The sequence below is a fragment of the Saccopteryx bilineata genome, chromosome 10 (assembly GCF_036850765.1).
Source record: "Saccopteryx bilineata isolate mSacBil1 chromosome 10, mSacBil1_pri_phased_curated, whole genome shotgun sequence".
NCBI classification, from domain to species: domain Eukaryota; kingdom Metazoa; phylum Chordata; class Mammalia; order Chiroptera; family Emballonuridae; genus Saccopteryx; species Saccopteryx bilineata.
Genome location: NC_089499.1, coordinates 14,670,589 through 14,694,745, shown reverse-complemented (window position 1 = coordinate 14,694,745; position 24,157 = coordinate 14,670,589). Strand labels below are relative to the sequence as shown.

The window sequence follows — 24,157 nt, the reverse complement described above, 5'->3', positions numbered from 1 at the left end:
TTGTTCAACCACATCTTTTGCTCCCCAGATCGAACAGTGTTAGATTTGCTACAGCGCCCGGGAGCCGCTGTCACGCCACGCGGGGTTTTCCCTTTCCACGCCCAGGTGGGATAAATCAATGTTTTGTTTCCACAGAGGCCACACCCTTGGGGCATGTGGAGACTTGAGCGGAAGTGCCCAAGAGCAACCCACTATGGGGCCCACAGCCTTGGTGTGTGTGCAGGAAAAACTCTTCCTGCGAAGACAAGGGACCGAAGGTCCCTCCCGCCCCTCCACCTGGCACTTCCTGGACTTCTCCGTGGAGGGAGGCTGTGTGTCCTGGGGGGGTGTCTTGGGATGCTGTGCCCGCACAGTCCTTAGTCCCCGTGCCCACCACCCTCCTCGGAGTTCTGCAGGATGAGCTTTCCCGCCTTCTCCCGGCGAGGCAAGCAGAAGCAGGGTTTACAGGAAATGGGTAAGGCTCAGACGTGGGTCTCCATACCCGGATCCTAGGCCTGCGTGTGGACATTTGGAAAGTGGATGAGGGATAACCCTCAGCCTGACTTCTTTATAACTTTTTTTTTTTTTAAAGAAAGAATCAGGCTATAATAACAGTGGTGGTATTATTAACTCACAGAAGTAGCATTCAGAAGAGAAAAAACAACGGAAGTGTGCCGTGGTCCAGCGTCTGATGTGTCTGGCCACTCTCTTGGGAAAGTCCCCAGAGGCCATACCTGGGCCCTAACGGTCACTATGGCACCCTGAGGTGTCATTTACCTGTGGTGTGCCCTTGCTGTGGTATGCCCTTGTCTCCTTTCTGGAGTGCTTCCTGAGATCACATCTCACATTATCAGGATTACTGAATATCCAGCAGGCCAGCACAATGTGATCGTTTTATTTTATTTTATTTTTTGTATTTTTCTGAAGCTGGAAACGGGGAGAGACAGTCAGACAGACTCCCGCATGCGCCCGACCGGGATCCACCCGGCACACCCACCAGGGGCGATGCTCTGCCCACTAGGGGGTGATGCTCTGCCCCTCTGGGGCGTCGCTCTGCCGCGACAAGAGCCACTCTAGCTCCTGGGGCAGAGGCCAAGGAGCCATCCCCAGCGCCCGGGCCATCTTTGCTCCAATGGAGCCTTGGCTGCGGGAGGGGAAGAGAGAGACAGAGAGGAAGGAGGGGGGGGGTGGAGAAGCAAATGGGCGCTTCTCCTATGTGCCCTGGCCGGGAATCGAACCCGGGTCCCCCGCACGCCAGGCCGACGCTCTTCCGCTGAGCCAACCAGCCAGGGCTTCATTTTATTTTATTTTAATATTTTAACGGCAAACGAGCAGGCTGGGCTAGGCACAGACCGTGGGGGCTGGGCAGCCGTCCGTGAGCAGCGCTGGGATTGGTCAGGGACATCTCTGACGTCTCCCATGGAGGTTGCTCACCTCCGGTCTTTGGAGGGTTAGGCTCTGAGAGGAAGAGCACTTTGCATGAGAAGGGGTGGACGTGGACCCCACGCATGGCAACTTCATAGGCCTGCGGGCTGGGCCAACCCATCTGTGCTTTCGTGGCTCCTCTTGGGTTCTCAAGGACAGTTACTGAAGGGTCATGCCTGGGGGTGGGCAGGGATTGAAGAATGAATCAAAATAATCTCCCGAGGCCTCCGAGAAGATGGACTTGCCCAGCGTAGGTTCAGCCAGCGTAGGTTTGGAAAGCCCTGAAAACTCCATCCTGTGGGTCCGTGCTCTGATCCTACCCAGCATCACCCGTGGCCTCTGGGGTTAGTGGTGGCTCCGGGTGGAGAACCCAGGATGCCTGGTACCCAGAGCGCAGTTCCTTTTCAGTCAGGGCTGGGGTAGAGGTCAGGAGCCTGACAGGTGGGAAGAGGGAAGGCCGCAGGGCTGGAAGGTCATGGGGACAAAGGCCCCAAACGAAGCAGGTTGGGGAGTTTAGGTACTTAGGCGCCTCTTACCTTCCCACCTGGGCCTCGGGGCCTCGCACGGGAAGGCATGGATGCCCGCTTTTCCTCAGCCCACGCAGGTTCCTGGCGCGGGGCTGGTGCGGCGGCACTGAGATGGATGAACTCATCTTTGTGTTGAATACACCGTGAGATGAACAAACACATTTTGTGACGGGGAGAGGGTTTTGTGTACCTTGACCTGCAGGCTCGCCTCGGCAGAGAAGCCGAGGAAGGGTCTGGAAGGCTGTGGGACGCTTGCAATGTGCAACTGCCTAACCCAGTCACTCCAGTTGAGCCTTCCTAGACTACGATGGCCACAACTCCCCTCCGCTCCCAGGATCTGTGGGGCGGGAGGGGGTGGATCCTCTGCCCAGGTGAGGGGTTCATCACAGTGTCACAGAGGATTCTGGGAGGTCGGAGCACTGCCTGTCCTCTAACTGAGAGTTACGGGTTTCAGTCAGGAGCCCCACCTGGATTGAGTCCTTGCGTGAGAGCGTCCTGAGAAGGCAGTTATAGACCTTGGGGTTGCAGAAACATCCGAGCTGGTGGGATGGTGCCTGCCCTGGCCCTCAGACCAAATGAGGCAGGTCCCCGTTTGGGAGCCAGGGGCTGGCCTCCACAGGTGCCTGGTCGGTGCCTCGATGGAGGAGGCAGGGGTGATGGTAAAGGGCTGCACCTTGCTGGCCTGTGGCCTGGGGCTGAGGGTGGGGTGCTCCCAGCTCCCCGTATAGCTGTGGCCGCCTCAGAGACCTTGGGTCCTGCTCCTGGCCTAGAGTTTGGCGATGAGCTGGGAAGAGACACTGAAGTTTTCTTGACCATTTTTTTTAGTGTCTGTCACAGAAGAGACCTCGAGACATGTTTCTTTAAAACGTGTTGGGAACCTTTTTGGCTGAGAGAGCCATAAACACCACATATTTTAAAATGTAATTCCGTGAGAGCCATACAACCACCCGTGTACCTTACGCATTATCCAATAAAAATTTGATGTTGTCCCGGAGGACAGCTGTGATTGGCTCCAGCCACCCGCAGCCATGAACATGAGCGGTAGGAAATGAATGGATTGTAATACATGAGAATGTTTTATATTTTTCATGTTATTATTTTTTTAATTAAAGATTTGTCTGCGAGCCAGATGCAGCCATCAAAAGAGCCACATCTGGCTCGCAAGCCATAGGTTCCCGACCCCTGCTTTAAAACATGAAAGATTCCCACATAATTCCTGTTCACGTCATACATTTATGAGGTTGAACTGGTGTACCCTACCATATGGTTCTGTTCAGCTCGGGGGTGTCCCAGTTTCCTTCCTGTGTTTCATTTCTTTGGGAGTTACATTTGGGTGTTTAGCCCCTAACGACAGTGGATGGATATGCTTTTTCCTGAGCCTCTGAATTTAATGTAACTGTTCAGGTTGGGATGGTTTTTTTCATTCTTGTTGTCATTGTGCTATGTGATGTAGGGATCATTAATTTTCATTGTTTCTTGCCATTGTACAATTTTTAAAATTTATTGATTTGAGAGAGAGAGAAGGAGAGATAGAGAGAAACACCTTGTATGTGCTTTGATTGGGGATTGAACCCACAACCTTGGCGTATTGGGACAATACTCTAACCCAGTGGTCCCCAACCCCCAGGCCACAGACCGGTACCGGACTGTGGGCCATTTGGTACTGGTCCACAGAGAAAGAATAAATAACTTACATTATTTCTGATTTATTTATATTTAAGTCTAAACAATGTTTTATTATTAAAAAAATGACCAGATTCCATGTTACATCCGTCTAAGACTCACTCTTGACACTTGTCTCGGTCACGTGATACATTTATCCGTCCCACCCTAAAGGCCGGTCCGTGAAAATATTTTCTGACATTAAACCTGTCCGTGGCCCAAAAAAGGTTGGGGACCACTGCTCTAACCCACCAAGCTGCCCCAGGGCGCCATCATACAGTTTGATGCAGGACTTATCTGTGCCTTTGCACAAGTTCCGCTCCCAGCCCTGGTGTGAGATTGTGCAGAGAACAAGCAAGTTCCGTTTGCCACTGGGCTGCTTTCTGGCGGGCCTGTTGGGTTCTTGTAATCACAGGACAGCCGCGGGAGGAGCTGCTTTCGCCCCCTGCAAGGAAGAGGAGTAACTCACTTGACATTCCATTATAATTTAGCAGTCGGTTAATGGCCACTTACTGGAAAATGTTACCAGGCTCTGCGGTCAGTGTGTTGTTAGAAACTGAATTACTCTGGATGTTTCCCCAGGGTCCTTACCCCCTTCCCCTCCAGCAGACACTCTGAGCTGCAGGAAGTGGCCCGGTTTCGCAATCATGGCTTCACTGTTCCTTTGTATTATTTATTTTGTTTCAAGTTTAAGGATATTATGTATTTAAGTATAAAAGTTTCAAAATTAAGTACACTGTATATTGCTTTTTTACGGTACCAGAGACTTGTCAAGAGCCCGAGGAGTGACAGAGAGGGTCCCTGGGTTATTGTGCTGAGTAGCCACCGCCTGAAGGTGCCCAGGGGCAGCTGTGAGCCAGTGTCCACAGCAATGTCCGTTTTGTAATTAATCTGAGTGCCCTGAGCTGAGCATCTATCTCTCCATCTCCAATCTGGTCACTCCGTGGCTGGTTCCTTCCTGGCTGCTGTGTAATCACTCACTTTGCAAAGCATGTGAGTCTGCCTCGCCTGGGGTAGAGTTTTGGCTTTGCTGTTGACTAGCTCTGTGACCTTGGGCAGTTCACCTAACCTCTCTGAACCTCAGGAGTTTTACCTGTTCACAGTAGATGGCGATAGGGGCTCCCAGGGATGAGGGACACATCCCACGGTGCGAGTAGACACAGCTAACACAGCGCCAGGAATGTGCTAAACACTTTTCTTTGCCAACTTAAAAATAAAATGGCGGCACCAGACTGCCCCCTTTGTCAGGGTAGCGTGTTGGGGACTGAGGGGATAGTGCAGGAAAGAGCTATACCCTCTTTCCCTTTTGACCCGGAGAGATCCTCCCCTTTCCCTTGTCTGGAACAAGGGAGGTGGAGGTGGCAGTGTATAATGTCACCATACGCCATCGGTGACAGTGTACCGTGCTGGGGCAGGTGTGCGGAGTCCCCTCTTCCTGCAGCCCTGGGCATCATGGCGAGCTTCTGGTTGAATGGTAGGAAGCATATTGCCTCCAGCTGTTTGGAGTGTCTTTTTGGAGGGTTGGTCGTCTTCCAGGGGACTCCACACTGGCAGGGTGACATCACTCTATTTCTGAGCCATGTTTTCAGCTCCTCCTTCCTCCTGGGGCTCTCCGTCCTCTCTAGAGTAAATGAAAGCAGGGTCACCATGGCTGCTGCTCTCGTTCCCCACGGTCATGGAGGAGTCCTCTGGGGCACTTGGCAGCCTCGCTACCTGATGGCACCAGAATCTGAATTTTTGAGGTCTGGTGGCTCTCTGAGAATTTCCTCCTGTGCCCCAGTCTGGGTGGCGTCCCAGGGCCCCGCTTGCAGCAGCACTTGGGGAAGTGGCCAACGCGCACGGCCACCCTACACGCGACTTGGGTCGTACTGACCAGGCTGTGGTTTGTTCTCCCCCCCCCCCCCCCCCAGAGTACAAGAAGAAGTACGGAGAAGAACACGGCTCCTGCCAGGCTGGGATAGCGGGCTTCTTCACCGAGGTGGGTGGCATCCGCATCCTGAGAATGTAACATATCCACCTATGTTTCCTTCTAGCACTTGTCTAGATTAAAACTATATCTTTAATGCATCTTGGGTTTATTTTTGCAGACATCATGTGGTAGCAATGAACTCCGTTGTTTTCCTAAAGGCAGAGTTCATTGTTCCGATACTGTGTGCTGAACTGTGTTTCCTCTCCCCGTTGGTTTGAAATTCCATCCTGCCATGTGCCAAGGTTTCTTCCATCTCAGAGAGCAGTGAGAGCATGTACCCTCCGTGTCTGTCGCTCCTCCACCCAGTAGGCCGCAGGGACCCACTGTAAGGTTCACAAGCAGGTGACAACATGGAGGACGGCTGTGTTGTAAGAGGCTGTGTGGGCTGGGGGTGCCCAGGCATTGGGAAGTGGGAGGGCCCAGAGGGAGGCCAGGTAGGGGGCTGTGCAGGGGTTCAAGCCCCAAAGCAACAGTGCAGGTTAGGGAGCCACTTCAAGAAGGGAACTGGTGCGGGGAGTTGGAGAATGTGAGGGCAGCGTCAGTGGGCTGGCTGGGCCGAGGACTGTGCGGACCGGAAGGGGGTTTGGAGCCGGGGCCCTGGAGCCTGCGGCCTGGCTGTACCAGCGGAACGTGAGCCGCCCGAGGAAGAGTCACTGGGGGAGGTAAACTGATGGATCTGCGTTAGACACGTGCTGTGTGAGGTGATGAGACTGGACACTTGTGGATGTTTCTGGAAGATATTAGGATATGGGGGCCGGAACCCAGCCTGAGTTAGACACTTAGAATTGGCCGGTGCTTGTAACTATCTGAGGGGCCCGGGTGTGCTTAGCATGGAGGCGGGCGGGGAGGATGCCTCCCTCAGGTGGTGGGAAGCGGAAAAGTAGACTCACCGCGGAGATGAGAACTCATCAGAGACGTTGAGGAAGAACTAAAGGGGAGAGGGTCCCTGGGGAAGGGGTGTCACTGTGGTCTCATCAGCGGGAAAGCCAGGGACAGTGAGGGCGCTGGGGCTGGACGGAAGGAGGACTTGGTAGGAGTGCGAAGGGTAGGGGTGTGGAGGGGAACCCCAGGTGGCCGTGCAAGCTCAAGGTGACCAGAGGAAGCGGAGGACCTGTTGAAACTCCCGGCTCTGGGATCCAGAGCCCGAGGGACTTCAGCGGGTGCCGGCTCAGTGCACGGGGTGTGGGGGAGGGGCCGGCAGCCACAGGGAGGCTCAGGCCTCTGACCCAGCAGCATTGTCTCCGGGCCACTCTGGGCTTTGTCCTCCCTGACCAGGAGGTCTTTGAACTCACGGCCGACCCGTTTCTGGAACTTCAGCTGTTGGAGGCTGAGCAGGAAATGTGGTTGGTTGGAGGGGTCAGACAGCGCTGCTCCCTCCGCTGCCCTCCCGCTGACCTCGGCACTCGGCTTGCCTTTGCCCAGGGCAGGCAGCTGCCTCCCAATCCGGACATGTCTCTGTGGCCTTCTCTGGACACGGCCATGTTGCCCTGACATACTCCAGCCCAAAGTGCCTGCTTGACCCCGGGGGTGGGTGACCCCAGGGTTATCAAAGCTGTTTGAGTTTCGGATACCACGTGAGTGAGTGTTAGCCGTCACTGAGGATAAGGGGGGATTTCCTGGGAACTTCATTTATTTTTGGTAGCCTCTAGGGTAACAGACAGGATGGATACTTCTAAGCAGCTAGAAAAAAAGACACAGCCCAGCCCCTGCCCCCCTGCACGGGAGCCCACGGTGGGAGCCTGCAGACAGCTGGCAGAGGGCTGCGTGGTGCAGACTCCGGTGCAGATTCATCCGCGTTCTCCTATCCTCCAGCTCCTGCCTCCTTGTGGAGCCGGAGGAGAGCCTGGGACTTCTCTTAGCGCCCGCAGATACCCCTGCGCCCCTGCAGGGGAGCCCACGGTGGGAGCCTGCAGACAGCTGGCAGAGGGCTGCGTGGTGCAGACCTCCGGTGCAGATCCCCCGCGTTCTCCTACCCTCCAGCTCCTGCCTCCTCGCGCAGCCTGAGGAGAGTCTGGGATTTCTCTTAGCGCCCGCAGGTACCCCTGCGCCCCTGGAGAGTCTGCTAATAAAGGCCCCACACTGTTTATCGATGGGATCCCATACGTTGCTTTAGTTTAGGCGATGTTGGCGGTTGGCCCCTGGAGAAGTTAGCCTTTGTGGGTGAGACAGTTGCATGGGCTGTTCTTGGGTGGTAGGCAGCTGAGCATTGGTGACATTTCCTGACACTTGGGGACAGTGCCAGAAGGGACCAGCTTCCCCCGCATTGAATGGAAAAAGCCAGATGGGAGGGACTTCCGGGGAGAGGCTGCTGCCTTGCCCCCTCCCCTCAGCCCCCGCCCAGGGTCTCGGGCTTGGCCTCACTTGATCCAGTCTGAATGGAAGGGAGATGGGGCGTGAGCAGAGGAGGACAGAAAAGCCATCGGTTTCAAAGGTTTTGGAAGAGAGGGGTTACCTCGTCTCATCCTCCCTGTGATGTTTGGGAGAGGACAGGCAGGGGTCTGTTAGACACGCATTTCTCGACTTTTATCCTGGATTACTCTAAAATCACTGGAAAGCGGCGTGTCCCCCGCCTGGTGGCCCGAAGACCTTCAGGCCCATGGTGATGCTCAAAGCTTCGGTTTAGAAGAGCTGCAGGTGGAGAAAGCTCTGCTCTGGGTACACAGCGGGCCTTGAGGACGTTGTTCATTATGGTCTTTGGTGCCCTTTGTACTTGGACACAGATTATAGATTTCCTTCTGAGGTCAGGGCCAAGGGAAGTCTCCTCTGGTGAACTGATCACATGTCTTTCTCACAACCCTTCTAGAACTAGCAGAGTCTCCTTCCCAGAACACATGAACAATAAGGGGAATGAATGAATGAATGCATGGATGCATGCATGCACAGCCTATGTTTTCCCAGTAAAGAATCCTGAGTTCAGAAAGTGAGACTACTTTTATAAAACAGTGAGATATCTCTGAGAATATCCAACTTACCATCAGCAGCTTCCTTTGAGGTAGATAGGATCTCAAAGCCTTCACACGAAGGGTTCCTGGTCCACACCGTCCTGAGTTACCAAGAGCAGAGCACCCAGGCAGAAATCCGGCGGCTTTTCTCCCATCTGCGCTCACACCCTACTCCTTGCCCGGGGGCTTTCCCTGGTGGACAGAACACGTGCTGGTCAAGGCCTTGCCCTGAAACCACTGCCGCTGTCCCGCCCGCACACTCTGTCTCTGCTCTCTGATTTTCTCTTTAGCTGTTTCTGGCTTGTTCAGACATTTATTTGCTCCCTGGAAATTCAGTGTGGCTTCAGGAATTGTCACAAGAAACTCAGAATCTTTGTGGCAGGATCTGGTGCCCAGGGACTTGTCGGAATCCAGCAGTTTCCAGCAGCGGTGAGAGGCCAGCCCTGCAGGGAAGGGGCCGCCTGGAAGGGTCTTTCTGAAGTGGAACAGTGCGGGGACACTAAAGTCCAAGGGAGACCATTAGAGGCGACCTGCTTAGTGGCCTCATTCCCACGGGTCCCAGATGGCCTCCACCTTGGGGGCTTCGGTACAGTTGAGGGTTTTCCTCTTGAAATCCTCTTTATTCTAATCCAGGGGTCCCCAAACTACGGCCCACGGGCCGCATGTGGCCCCCTGAGGCCATTTATCCGGCCCCCGCCATACTTCCAGAAGGGGCACCGCTTTCATTGGTGGTCAGTGAGAGGAGCATAGTTCCCATTGAAATACTGGCCGGTTTGTTGATTTAAATTTACTTGTTTATTTTAAATATTGTATTTGTTCCCGTTTTGTGTTTTTACTTTAAAATATGTGCAGTATGCATAGGGATTTGTTCATAGTTTTTTTTATAGTCTGGCCCTCCAACGATCTGAGGGACAGTGAACTGACCCCCTGTGTAAAAAGTTTGGGGACCCCTGTTCTAACCCTTTCAGGTAGAATTTTTCTTTCACGTTTTGCACACTTCCATGTTGGCTCACCTTGGGAACATCATACAGAGAGACTCTGTTTTCTGCGTCTCTAGCTAGTATGAGCTCTCATCCATAATAGGAGATGCTCAATATTGCTGAGTGGAAAATGATTTTGTTAGAAAAAGAATTTTTATGACTTCTTATTGCAGTATAGACAATAAAAAAAGGAGGGCTCCCCTGTGGAGGCAGGAAGGAGTCGGAGCCTGAGCCAGGCGCCGGTGGAGGCAAGGGTGCTGGCTCTCACCTGGCATCTCTGCCTCCTCGTGGCACATGCCCCGCTTCAGTGGCTGTGCGGTGTCACCCCGGCGTCGCGTATTGCATTTTCTGAGATGACTTCATTGTCAGTGTTTAGTCATTGTTCTAGAAATTTGAGAAAACACAGAACAAATAAACTTTAGGGATAAAAGAGAGAAACAAAAAAGATTCCTGAACTCCTACCACCCAGTGGAAAAACCATACGTGTTCTGGGACTTATCCTTCCGGTTTTTGTCTATATACAATTTTCTCTCTCTCTCTCACAAAATCTGGTCCCAGCACAGATACTGTGTGGCGTATCCTTTTTGACTCCAGAGCACTTTGTGACTCGGTGCCGTTAGTTCGCCTAACCGTATTTTCACTGCTCCAGAATTCTGTGGTATGGCTGCACCCTGACTTAACAATCCCTATTGGGAGACGTCTCGGTCATTTCCAACATCTGTCAGCACAGTTATGCGCCTTCTTGCTGGATGGACTATGCAGCTGTCTGTGCTGGGGACTCTGTCGGCTGTCTGAGCCCTAGAATTCTCATCGGCGTGGGTCCTTGGATGGTGTGTGACAAAGACACGCTCTCAGGCTTGGTGAGGATGCAGGCCCATTCGCCCCTACCGTAAATGCTGAAGACAGCTGTGTCTGTGTGTCCCGGGGTCTGTGTTCAATAGTAGTGCTGTCCTCGCTGTCTGTGGTCTCTTCCCTTTCCAGTCTACCTCCTTCCCTTGGGCCTCTCTGCTCTCTTGATGTTGTTGTTCTGAGTTTGCAGTGGGTCAGAATACCCAGTTTTGAAATCGTTTCTGAGAAGAGACCTGTGAGTGAGGACAGAGGGCATTTCCTGGAGTTGTTAGTGCATATTTTTGGATTTATTTATTTATTTTTGCAAAGCTGCTTTTGGTCACTGTTTTTCTCTTACTCCTATCATGGGCCGGTCCGGTTGCTGGCTGGCGGGGTTGGAGGCCAGGCTGGAAAAGGTGGCGGTGTCTTTTCATGAACCCCGTTCCCTGGAGTTCTGCCATTTAGGACAATGTCAGATCTTTGCCGTTTCCTTGTTTGGTCCTGATGGGAAAGCGAGGAACTCTATGGAGCCTCATCTGTAGATAGCTTAGGAACCTGTTATGATATTTGTCTCTTAACGTGCTCGGTTCTCTCGGTCTTTATTCCTGATCTCCCCATCCTTAGGATAGACTCCACAATGCCGGGGAATCGGCTGAAATGTTGTTTTGTTCAGTTGAGGAAAGACCTCCGTGAGGGAGCTTTGGTTGACTTACGAGTTCCTTGTTGTGACTGTGGCTCTCATCTCCCCACCTCCTCCTTCCCTCTTCAGCTTCTTTTCTGATCACCTGTGGGTTTCTCGTCGGTAGGAGCTGGTGGTGATGGGCGCCCCAGGGTCATTCTATTGGGCCGGGACGGTCAAAGTGCTGAACCTCACGGACAACACCTACTTCAAACTGAACGACGAAGCGATCATGAACAGGCGGTACACTTACCTGGGTGAGTAGCTCAGGGAGGCGACAGGTAAGAAGGGAGACAGGAGCGATTGCCATGATGTTCAGAAATTACTGCTTTACGGGTAGGGAAAGAAAAGAATCCATTAGCTTTTGCATCTATTTGAATTGGTTACAGTTTTAGCTAGGGTCCCTTAACATCAGCCCCTCCCCTCCCCTCCCCCCAGAGAAGAACAAAGGAGGGAACTGAATTAACACTGTGACAATTAAAAAGCTGACAGTTGAACCGCTAGGGAAGCAAACTTTTTATTTTCTTATTTTAGCCATTACTCAGATTCAGATCATCAGATACCAAATGCGGACAGCAGAATCCGTTTTCCATGACGTTCCTATGGGTGAGGTCTCTGCTTCCTGGTCACCAAAGTGGTTGCAAATAGAAATAACAGGAACCAGAAATTGTCACCATGGATGGCAGCCTAACGCTGGAGTGTAATTAAAGGCTCAGAAAGATATCTCCTATTTTCTCAGCCTTTTAGATCTTCTAGAAAGAAGATTGACACGACGTAAGTTAGCAGCAGCCACCAGGCAAGAACGACGCTGGGGCGAGACCGGGCCTATTTCAGAACAGGAATAGACCGTCTTTGCTTGTGTGCATGGCACTTTCACATGCCTCTTCTTTCTGCCCTAAATGCTCTAACCCTGGACTGAAAAGGAGGCTAGATTTAGGCAGGCCCAGTGATGAGAAGACAATGGTGTTTCATAGACACAGCACAGAACTTAGACCTGGGGGAGTCCCGGCCCCCCTTCCGTAGAGATTCCCTTGGGCGATGGCTGTAGGGGGTTGTCGACTTGCCCTCTTCCTTCTAAGTGCGAGTTTTTGCCTGAGGAATAGACCAGAGCATCTTTAGTTGGAGTCTTTGGGGGTGTTCGCTGCTCTGCGCTCCCGGCTCCTCAATGCTGTCATTTATTGAGCACTTACTGTATGCCGGGCTCTGCCTAAAATTTCTTTTTCATTCCTTGGAACAACCTTGTAAGATAGCTGCTTTATTATCACCCACATTTTATAGGTAAAGAAACCGAGGTGCAGAGAAGTTACGGAATTTGCCAAGGTCACCTGGCTCTTAAATAGCCCAATGGGGGTTTAAATTTGTGGTTTCTGAGCCTAGAGCCTGAGCTCTGAGCTCCCCCCCCACCACCGTGTGTGCTGTGGAGACACCACAGACCCTCATGAGGCTGGGGGCACCTCAGTGGGTGGGGTTGGGGGCATTTGTCTCACAGTCCCAGGACTCAGTATAGTAGCCAGTGTATTGTAGGGACGCAACACGTGTTTCTTAGGTCAGAAAACAGAAAGGAGGCAGAAGTGATCCTGGGCTGGGTGGTGGCATTAGGGTCTAGGCTTAGGGCTCGTGGCTTCTCCCTACATACAGAACAGAGACCCTTACCTGCAGCAGGCTGTGCAAGGCTCACCTGAGGCTGTGATATCATCATAGTCTTCCTAGGAACATGAGCTCTCCAGTCACCTGGTGAATAAGAATTGATCCCATTATGGTGTCTTCACAAAACCTAATCAGCATATGATCACAGCATTAAGATTTGAGGGTGCTGATGAGGTTTGAGGAATATATGGCAACCTACACAGGTTGGCCAGAGCCTGTCAGTGAGGCTTTTGGAAGGTAAAGGAAACATTTAGACTAAGCTTAGACAACATTTTTCTTTCTTTCTAGATTCCTTTAGTATCTAGTTCTTTGCCTATCATCCATCCATCCATCCATCCATCTATCCCTCCCTGTTAACTTCTTTCTGCTCTCTATCAGGAGGGAGTGTGGCATAATGGTTAATACCAGGGGCTCAAACACACAGATTGGGTTTGAATCTTGCTGTGGAACCTTGGGGATGCTGTTTAATCACATGTAGTCCCATTTCCACATCTCTGAAATGGAAGAAATGATCATATCTTCCTCTTAGAGTTGTGAGCTTAAAAGAGATGGTGACATCCAGAGATAGGTACAGGATGTTCATAACAGCCCCAGGCTGGAACCACTAATAATGCCTAGCAGTAGGAGGGGAAAAAAGATACTATGGTATAGTCATGCAGTGGAATACTAATAATAAGAAGTAACTGCTACAGTCCACATGGAGGATATCAGTTATATTGAGTGAAGTTCTAGATCAGACCAACATATCGTGACAGAAACATGAATGATGGCTGCCTGTGAGGGACCATTGACTGGGCAGGGGCATGAGGGACCCTCCTGGGCCATGGTTCTGTGGTTATATTCACTCTCGGTGGTGGAATGCACGGTCATGTACATGTGTACACATTCATTAACACTTCAGATGTGTGTGCTGTATGAAAATTCAAAATTTTCAAATTGTATCAAAAAGAAAAAGAAGACAGATATGGAGTATTTAGCTTAGTTCCTATTCTAAAGAAGACACTCTGAGACCACTCTTTGTCGCCCTGATGTCCTTGTGAAGACATCTTCGTGTGAGGTGAGCCACTTTAGCATGAGGAGACTGACAGCTTGCCATTTGATAACTGTTCGGATGAGGGCTACTTGGGAAACTTTGTCATCGGATAGATCTTATTCTTCCCTGTCCTTCTTCCTCAACCCTGTCCTTGGTCTCTGCCCTTTCTTTACAGGCTACGCAGTTACGGCCGGCCACTTCTCTCATCTGTCCACTACTGATGTGGTCGGGGGCGCCCCGCAGGACGAAGGCATTGGAAAGGTGAGGAGGAAAGTCCGTGGGGTCGCGTGGGGTCAGATGGAAGCGGGGGGGAGCAGGCTGCCACCATTACAGAGGTTTGTCAGCTGCACTGTGATCTGAGCATTCCGTTGGGTGGCTGGGAGGTAAGTGAGGAAGTATTGAGGGGAACTTCTGTTGTCTCCTTTTAGCCACGTTAAGAATAGATATCGGAAGGGCCTAATATCCAAAATATACAAAGAACTCATAAAACTCAACAACAAACAAACAATCCAATAAAAAAATGGGAAGAGGATATGAATAGACACTTCTCCCAGGAAGAAATACAAATGGCCAACAGATATATGAAAAGATGCTCATCTTCTTTAGCTATTAGAGAAATGCAAATCAAAACGGCAATGAGATACCACCTCACACCTGTTAGATTAGCTGTTATTAGCAAGACAGGTAATAGCAAATGTTGGAGAGGCTGTGGAGAAAAAGGAACCCTCATACACTGTTGGTGGGAATGTAAAGTAGTACAACCATTATGGAAGAAAGTATGGTGGTTCCTCAAAAAACTGAAAATAGAACTACCTTATGACCCAGCAATCCCTCTACTGGGTATATATCCCAAAAACTCAGAAACATTGATACGTAAAGACACATGCAGCCCCATGTTTATTGCAGCATTGTTCACAGTGGCCAGGACATGGAAACAACCAAAAAGCCCATCAATAGATGACTGGATAAAGAAGATGTGGCACATATACACTATGGAATACTACTCAGCCATAAGAAATGATGACATTGGAACATTTACAGCAAAATGGTGGGATCTTGATAACATGATACGAAGCGAAATAAGTAAATCAGAAAAAAACAGGAACTATATTATTCCATACGTAGGTGGGACGTAATAGTGAAACTAAGAGACACTGATAAGAGTGTGGTGGTTATGGGGGGGAGGGGGGAATGGGAGAGGGAAAAGGGGTGGGGAGGGGCACAAAGAAAACAAGATAGAAGGTGACAGAGGACAATCTGACTTTGGGTGGTGGGTATGCAACATAATTGAACAACAAGATAACCTGGACTTGTTATCTTTGAACATATGTATCCTGATTTATTGATGTCACCCCATTAAAAAAATAAAATTATAAAAAAAAAAAAAAAAAAAGAATAGATATTGGTTTTAGAGCAAGAGGTGGGGAGGGGGGAGAGAGAGACAAAAACAGAGAGAGAAAGAAATATCAATTTGTTGTTCCAGTACACTCATCGGTTGATGCTTGTACGTGACCTGACCAGGGATCAAACCTGCAGCCTTGGCGTGTTGTCATTATGCTCTAGCCAGCTGATCTACCCGGCCGGGGTTCCTTCCAACCACTTTGGAGATTTGACCTTGAAGGCATAGTCAGAGTGTGGATAGTGCTCCCAGACCTCCCCGTGCCCTGCATATTAGCACCTGAGGATGCTTTTCGCAGCTGACTCTGGGTGTGGGCGCGTGCACGAGTGAGCTCATCAAGACTGACCTTGGCATCATGGCGTCCTCCAAAGGAAAGGTGGCCAGCACTAACTTCAGATCCTCCACTCTTCCAAACCCTTTCCAAGTTTGACTTCGACATAATGGAGCCCGGTCTAGTCCCAGATAGCTTTGGAGATTTATTTATTTCTCTTTGGAGCTTAATTCTTATACTTATTTCCTTAATATTTTAGAACCAAAGCTAGTTCAGCCCAGAGGCTGGACTGGGAACATGTGGGTCATTTTCCCTCAAGTAACCGTCCAGATTATAGAAAAGACTCCGTGGATCTAGGGGCTGTCTGAGTCCCTTTGGAAATCGTGGCCACTGTCGGCGCCTGACATATGGAGAACTAGGCGTGTTGGACCTTAAGCTCCAGGGTACAGGAAGTCCAGCTTGAGTAGGTTGAGTGGGTCCGGAGGAGTCTGGAATCTGCATTTTAAATAAACTCTGTAGGTTCTCTTGAGAGGAAATACTGACCAGAGGAGTGATCTTTGGATCCGAGTCTATGGGGTGGACCTGGGATAGTCTGATCATTCCTCCAGAGCAGCGGTTCTCAACTTGTGGGTCGCGACCCCCGCTGGGGTCACGACCCACAGGTTGAGAACCGCTGCTCCAGAGTCTCAGAGAAGTAGGGTCTGGATTCTGGAGAAGCCGAGATGGGCCGAGACCACTGTTAGTTGGAGCCTCAGCCGGGATGTCAGTACGATCAGTTGTTGCCTAGGCTTGACTGTGACTGTGATGAATGTAGGAGGGCCATTTCCCCGGACCCTCCTGGGCAGGAGTTCGGAGCCCCTGCTCCCATTTCTGCAGCATGTGCCTCCCTCCCCCCAACACTGCTGCTATGGAGAAACAGCCTTTGAAAATGAAACCAGATTTTAAAAAAGAAGACCAAAAAAAAAAAAGGACCCAGAGCACTGAGCAGGAGGAGGCATGCAGATGAACTCTGATAACTTCCACAAGAGGTCTGGGTGTTTCCGAGTCACATGAATTCCCCTCCCTGGCGGAGGGGAGAAGTGCCAGGAACCGTCCCCAGATTGATTGATAAAAATGTTTTTGTCCCAGTTCACAGCGATGTGGACGCCTCAGTGCCACTTTTGGTAGGACCACGTGAGAGGCGCCGGGGAAAAACTGGTCACAGTTGATAAAATTGATGACTGTTCCATATTCCCAGGGATGGGGGGGGGCTGGTGCAGACCTGATTTCCCAAGGACCCCAGAGTGGACCTCTGGCCTTCAAGACTTTAGTGGTCATTCATTTCTGTTATCAGGGGCATGAAAGTATTCACACTAAGAAATTTTACCCTATGGGAGGGTCCCCTAAGCTGGTTCTCATGGGACATTCTCTTCCGATAAGCTGTAACTTGAAAAAGAACTTCCGTGGTCACACCATGTGGGAAGCTCTGCTACATCAGTTTTGTTCTTTGTGTGATGGAGATTTACGGTGTATACATGTGCATACTACAGGCTCTGCAGAGCCCCACAGTGAGGAGTTTATTTAAGGTTTAACTCTGGCATTTGCCAGCTGAACTCGTATTTACCCAAACAAGATCTCATGGCTGTAATGTTCTGCGGTGTCACTTTAGAAAACTGCTTTTTCTAAAATACCTCCCTTCCTCTGTCTTATCTCAACATACCCGCTAAAACTCTCACTAAGGAAGGAATGAATGAGATATTTCAAGGAAGGAAACAGTTCTAAGTGTTGAATTGTTTACCAGTAATTTGGATGCTCCTTGCGTCTTATTGTGGGTGGCTTCCATCTGCAGTGTCACTCGGGAGCAGTGGAGGTGATTTCTGCCTTGGGGTTGAAGGATACTTTCTTGGCGGAGTTGCTAAAATGAGAGCCATGCTGACTTGATGATGACAGCATTGGCACACCTGGCCTGTGCCCGGTCAGGCATTTAAACAGGACTCCCAGGAGGATGCTGGGAAATATCTTTGCTCATTGCTTCCATCTTAACTAGATTTTTTTTTTCTTCCCATTCCACAGGTTTATATTTTTAGAGCTGACCGAAGATCAGGCACCTTAATTAAGATTTTTCAGGCATCAGGTAAAAAGGTGAGATTCTCGGGATAAGTGTCTCTTTGTTGTTTGAGAGATGTCACGTGGGAGTCAGATTTTACTTGTTGGAAAGTTGGTGCAAAGGTTCTGTCTGCGCCCTGAGTTTCGTACATGGCCAAGGTCAGCACAGAGGGTTTCTTTGTTTGTTTGTTTGTTTTTAAGAATGTCTGTATTTCTGACACTGTCATCAAAATTACTGCATGCTCCATTCCTCTCCACCTTTCTGTCTGTCTGTCTGTCTCCTGCACTCACATCTACACCTCCAGAGAGATTAAGCTCAGTGTGTACAGGCAGCAAGTACACCTGATTACTTTCCAAGGAGGCATGCAGATAAGTGGTTCTCACTCTTCCGATCTTGCCAACACCGCGCTGCATCCTCCTCGCATCCCGAGCCCTGGGCCACCTTTGCCATGGGGACTGTTGTCACACATACACACAAAGTCCCCTGTTTCCCTTTAGAACTTTGAGGTAGAAACGGCATACGAAGGCTGCCCTCACAACACTGGTCTTGGGCCAAGTTTATTTCCTGTGTCATCTTGTCCTCACCCTGCCCCTCATCCATATTCCTGTAAATTTTTAATCCTAATTTCTGTTCATTCTGTACCATAGTCTGCAAGTAAGCCAGTTGGAGAGATTCCTTTAATTAATAAACATGGGCTGATCAGTCATGCAGTCCTTAGTGTGACTTACTTAGATCAGCAGGATCATTCTAGCGTGATTGGCGGCTCTAAGGGGGCATGAATTTGGGCTCGGCCGTGAGGAAGCTTGTCTTGGTGGCGTCCTTTAGTGAGCTCTGGAAAGAAGCATAGGACCTTAGACGTGGGAGGGTGAGGCTAGGAGACCACTACCCCGAGGGAAGAGGGGAAAGACCATTTCCTTTCTGGGTGGCCATGTGCCCCTCCGCGGTGCCGGTTCTGCTGTGAGTGGGACCTGCTGTCCGAGCCTGGCATCATTGCCTGTCTTTCGGACGGTGACCCCTAGTCTGAGTTCCAGAAGTCCCGGTCATGTTGTACAGTTTTAACAGCCCTCATGCACAGACTCGGTTTCTGTCATAATCTTTTCGGTAAAACATGCATCTTCCAAACTCGGTTCTGTGAATTTTCTGTGAGCACAGACAGCTCTGCGTTCCCCTGAGAATGGGGCCACCTGTGTTATTGTAACACTTCCAAACCCCAAAGCAGCAAGCAGCACTGGAAAATGAGAGCAATTCTGCAAAGGTTTTCCGAGCAGCGAGAACACTGCTAGGACTCCCCCCGTGTCTTTTTCAAATGGGTGACTGTGTCTCCTGTGGAAAATCCAACCCCTTCTGTGCCCCTTCAAATTGTTCCTGGGCTTGAAAGCATGAAATCGAAGGGCTGTCCACCCCCTCACCCCCAGATCGGGATAAAAGGGACACATGGCATTGTATAACTTTAAGATGTACAGCGTGATGATTTGATCATTTGATACGTGCATATTGTGAAACGATCATCATAGCCAGGTCGGTTAACACATCCATCTCCTCACACAGCTACTGCTTTTTAAAGGACTCTTGTAAGTGATTTGTCTTAAACCACACCTGTCACCCTGTTTGCAGAGTATTTTCATGTTTAATGGTAGCGGCTCTGCCTCCTCTCTGCTTCCTCCGTTCCTTCCCCCTTCAGCCTCTCGCTGCCTAAGGCTAGAGACAGACTCAGTTCACGCCCGTCATCCCGGGGTAGTTAACAGTCTATACTTGTGCCCTCTCTCCTTCTGAAAAACCTCCTGGTTTCCATGGCCACCCCCCTAAGACTGGGTCACAGTCAGGTTTTGGGGAGTCGATTGGAGAGTGGGCGCAGTCGGAGGTAAACACTAGAGGACCCGCTGGCCAGACTTCCTGTGGCCTTTCTGACATCGCGATCTGGGAGGCTAGCTTGTGTGTCTGCTTGAATGTCCTGACGGAGGCAGGAGGACGTGTCAGGGTTTCGCTTCTCAGCCCCGCGGCTGTGACGCTTGTCACTTTCTCGGGGTTCTTCTCGCACCGTTCCTTCCAGGCCATCCCTTCCTCTGCCGCGCTCTCTTGCCCTCTTGTTACACCGACGTCTACCTTTACTAACCCCGTTGTTATCTTTCTGATTTTGAAATAGGTCATTACTCTCTTTAGGCATCTTATTCTGCCCTTTTTTTTTTTTTTTTGCCAGAAGATATGAGAAATTCTTGTCTCTCTAACTTCTCCATTATTTCATAGGGGAAGGACATGACCCCAGGTCCTCATAGGAGGTTTCTTGCTTTGCCCCCGTGTCTGGGATCACACCCACAGGAGAGTTCTGACTCAGTAAACCACCGGTCCCCTTATGCTTTCATGCGGCCAGAATTTGGTCAGATAGTCCTGTCTCCTGGCTTCACCAGGAGAAAACACCAAAAACCAAAATACCGTATTTCCCCATGTATAAGACGCGCCTTTTCCCAAAAAATTTGGGGTCCAAAAACTGGGTGCATCTTATACAGTGGTTGTAGATTTTTTTTTACTTGCATTTCCCACTTTTTTGCGCTTGTTTTTGCGCTCATTGTTGTAGATGAATAAAACTTGAGTTCAATAACTTTATGTAATACTTTTTTTTTTTTTCTTCAAATTTTGGGCCCCAAAATTAAGGTGCATCTTATACCTGGGAGGGTCTTATACTTGGGGAAATAGGGTACCCCAGTTTTGGTTTTATTGATTGACATTCTTCATATATAGTATTCGTATGAAATCACCAATACGTGTGCAGTTCAGATGTTAATAGAGACACATATCCCGTCATTTCCAGGCTGATGGGAGATCTCTGATTAAGGACCACTCACCCCAAAGCATGTCATTGCCACATTGAAGTTTTATTGAATTAACTGAGTGTGTGATGCATTAGTATGTCAAAACATAGATAGCCAACTTCACCTACAGGGGTTTTTGATTTAACAGCGGAGAAGATGCCAAGATAAATAGCCCATTAGAATGAAACAAATAGTTCCCTGGGGCTCAGACAGCAGCTTTGGGGCCTTGCCTGGATCTTAGTCCTTTTACTAAAGTCCTGATGGGGAGATTGGCAAGGCCACCAAGTCAACAACCGGCAACTGGTTTCTGTGTCCCCTACCTCCGGTGACTCTAAACCTTCCTGTGCCTTCCTCTCTTGGGAATGGGGGACAGGAGGGAATGCGGGATGAGTTCTGGTGGCCTTGGCATGTGACTTGGAAAGGGCTTCTGAATCCTCTTGTCCCAGCGTTACTGCAGGAAATGGTCTGGAGTGTCCCCAACCTGTGTCATTCTCCCCCGGGTTAGCTGCCAACAAACTCCCTGTAACACTGAAAGAAAATGCTTTTTCATGTCAATAAAACTACAGCCCTTTTATTTGAAAACATTTATTTTAAAAGGATATCTTTTTAAAAATAAAAATCAGACATTGCAAACTGTCAGCCTTTGGAAAGGGTACAGCCTACAAAAATTTTTGTCTGTCTTGCATAGAATGCATGTTTTTGTTGTTGTTGTTGTTGATTTGTTTTAATATGAATTAGTTGTTTAGCATTTAAAAAACAGGTCCTCCAAATAAAATGTTCAGTTTTTGGCTTCCGTGGTAAAGTGGGAAGGTTGGCCTTCCCTTGGTCGGCCTTGCTGCCTGCAGATGGGTGGGAGCTGTGCCTGTGTCTGGGTCTGAGGTGCCAGTTTGCCACAGTCTCCACCACTCCCTAGTGCTTCTTAGACACCAAAGCCAAGCGTCACTTGCCTCCTGTAAGCATACTCGCACTGTTATTTTTCACCTGTTATATCACCTACCTGGATCCCACTCACATATGGATTTAAGACGCCTGGTTTAAAATAATAGGTACTGGATTAGGCTATAGCTAGAGAAGAACCAGTATAACCTGGCTGTGTTTCCCTCCTCCAGTCAGTAATCTGTGAGTTCTCCCTTTTCCTGTCACTTTCGCTCCTGTGTTCCTCACCAGTCTTCAGCTGTGCCCAGGACTGGGAGAGGGTAACCCGTCTCCCCACGACACGTTTTATTATCATGCCTGCCTTGTGTTGTGGGGTTTCATATTCCCTTTTGCTTGGCCTTGCCAACTGTCTGAACTACGACGTACTTTTATTATGACTATAGCTTATATTTGCAACCCCAGCTTGTATTTTTTTCAAAACAGCACCTCCTTCTTCTGGGGTCGGTCCATTGGTTGTGCCCTTGGTAGGGCTCCAGGACAGGGGACTCTGAGCCAGTTAGCTCTGGCCTCGTGTGGGCTGGGGCTCCCGTCACTGCTGGAGGGTGTGGGGGAGCCGGGGTGTTTCCCCGTTGGCCACGGGACGGCGCCACCGTTGGGGCTGTGCGGGGCCTGGGGGCAGGTGTTTCAGAAGCCAGGGGGCTGGAGGAGCGCGAGGACCTCCTGTGTGAGGGCAGACACTGAACGCTTTGTTGCAACTCAACTTGGTTGCAGATGGGCTCTTACTTCGGCTCCTCCTTATGCGCAGTTGACCTGAACGCAGACGGCCTCTCCGACCTGCTGGTGGGCGCCCCCATGTTTTCTGAGATCAGGGACGAGGGGCAGGTCACCGTCTACATCAACAGAGGAAATGTGAGTACAGCGCTGGGCAACACATGGGCAGGGTGGAGGGAGAGGGACATTTATCCAGCGAGTGGTGACTGAGCACCTCTCTGGGCCGTGTGCACTGGGCCGCGTTACCTAGGGGAGGTGAGAAGACAAGTTTCCAACCTTCAAAAAGCTCAATGTTCCGTTACTGTAAAATTTTAGACAGTGTTACCACTGCCAACATACGGGGGTTAAGAAAAATCTCAGTGGCTGTGGGTTGAGTGCTTACCCTGTCCCAGGAGCTGTTCCCACCGCTCTCTCTCGGAAAGGTCTCAGTGGAATGTGCATGTGCTCTCAGTAGTACCATTTTTCAGGGGAAAAGAACTGAGGCCCAAAGAGGTTTAAGTAACCTGCCCCAAATCACACAGCTAAGAAGTGGTCGGGCTGGGATTTGAACCCAGGTAAACTGGTTTCAGAACTTCACCTCTAGATTATGCTGCCTTCCTGGGCATAGATACAATCTGCCCAGAGGAGCCGAGAAGGCTTCTCAGAGGATGCAGTGGCTAGAAGGAATCTTGGAGAAGGAGTAGCAGTTGGGCAGGCAGGCGGGCAGGAGAGGGCGGGGAGTGGGGCAAGGAGTGGGGAGGGGGGAGACAGCAGAGGCACTTAATTCAGTTTGGGGGTTGGGTGGGGACCAGTGCAGGTCTGAGGGCCATAATCATGATGTCTGTTATTCTGCAGAATCATGAAAGGGATGTGATGTGATCAGAAAGATACCTTTGTCCCCCTGTAGCTGAGGGGAGGGTGGGGAGGGACTGGGGGCGGGGGGTAAGAAAGCAGAATCTTTTCAGGATCTGGAAGTTGAGGGTGTTCAGCCAGAAGGAAATAACATTTAAATGAATACATTCTGGTACCAGCAGCCTTTGAGCTAACATGAGAAAATGCTTATGAGATAATCAGGGAAAAGCAGGATTAGAAACTGTGTATCTAAACAACTTATAAAAATATACAAAATACATAGAGAATGTCAGTAACAGATCTCACTGGGTGGTGGTCTTGGGTAGATTTTCAGTTTTATCTTTATCCAAATAGCAAAACTGTAATGCTTTCATAATCAAAATGTCAGTGTACTTTTTAAGCAGTGACCGAGATGCCAGTCGCCCCAGTGGCGAAGGGGTGGTGGTGTTTCACCGTAGCCAGGTAGACAGATGGCAGAAAGGGTGGGCAGCCGTGGAGGGGATCCAGGACACGTTCGTGCCCGCGCTTTCCGGGATGTTTGCAGAATCTTCTGCCACCTGGGAGGGAAGATGCTTCTTGGTACCTGTTGTAGCAACTCTGGTCACCTGCGTCCTCGCTGACATTATGGGAAGAGGAGCAGGGAGGGCGTGGGGGAACACGAGGTGACCATTGTGGGGGCAAGAACAGCCGGCACTCGTTCAGTGGCTGCCAGATGTGCGTGGGAGTTAACTTGTCTGAGGCAGTCAGGCAGCCCGACCGACCGACAGCCCGACAGTGTGTCTCAGGCAGGGCGGGGACGCTTGGAGCTGGATAATTCCCCAGACCTTCTCTGGTAACCTTTCACCCACACTTCTCACCCCCCGCCCCTTACAACCCATGTCTCTTAAGGCCACATGCTTAACCTAAATACCAAGGTATTTTTATTTCTGTTGAACCTCTTCCGATCTGATTAATGTTCACAAAGTAGTTGTGGAGGAGTGGAAGAAAAGGTGACTTTGGAGCTGAGCGGACCTGCATGTGAATCTTGGTTTTGCCACTTACTAGCCTGTGTGACGTGGACACATAGATTAAAATGGGAGGCTCGGTTTCCTCACCTGTGAAGCAGGGAGAGACATAAGTCTTCCTTACAGAGTCACTGCGTGATTGACATGGGGAGAGGGTGAGGTGGAAGTCCATCCAAAGAATCCGCTCCTGGTGTGTCCTTCCTCTTCCTGCTAAACTAATAGGAAGAAAGCAACACATATTGGTGTCCCGGGGAAAAGAAGACTCGGTCATGACAAAAGCCAGGCGCTCTCTGGGACGGCGGTGGTGGTACCGTGGATCCAGAGTCTAAACCGGCAGTGCTCTGGCTCAGACACTCTCATGCCCTGAAATACCAGCTTGCATTTGAACTCTGATAGTCACGTGTCAGTGGTTTTGGGGTCGAGTGGGTATCCTCAGGTGGC

At 50.2% G+C, this 24,157-nt stretch overlaps 1 protein-coding gene across 1 annotated transcript in view; it reads left to right on the top strand.

Moving 5' to 3' along the window:
* Positions 1–24,157, top strand: part of ITGA9 (integrin subunit alpha 9) — a 348,465-nt gene that overhangs the window by 44,113 nt on the left and 280,195 nt on the right. Inside the window, exons 5-9 of the mRNA XM_066244543.1 lie at positions 5,504–5,571; positions 11,119–11,248; positions 13,847–13,932; positions 17,394–17,462; positions 21,882–22,019. Coding sequence (XP_066100640.1) covers positions 5,504–5,571; positions 11,119–11,248; positions 13,847–13,932; positions 17,394–17,462; positions 21,882–22,019 — 491 coding nt within the window. The remainder of the gene's footprint in view (positions 1–5,503; positions 5,572–11,118; positions 11,249–13,846; positions 13,933–17,393; positions 17,463–21,881; positions 22,020–24,157) is intronic.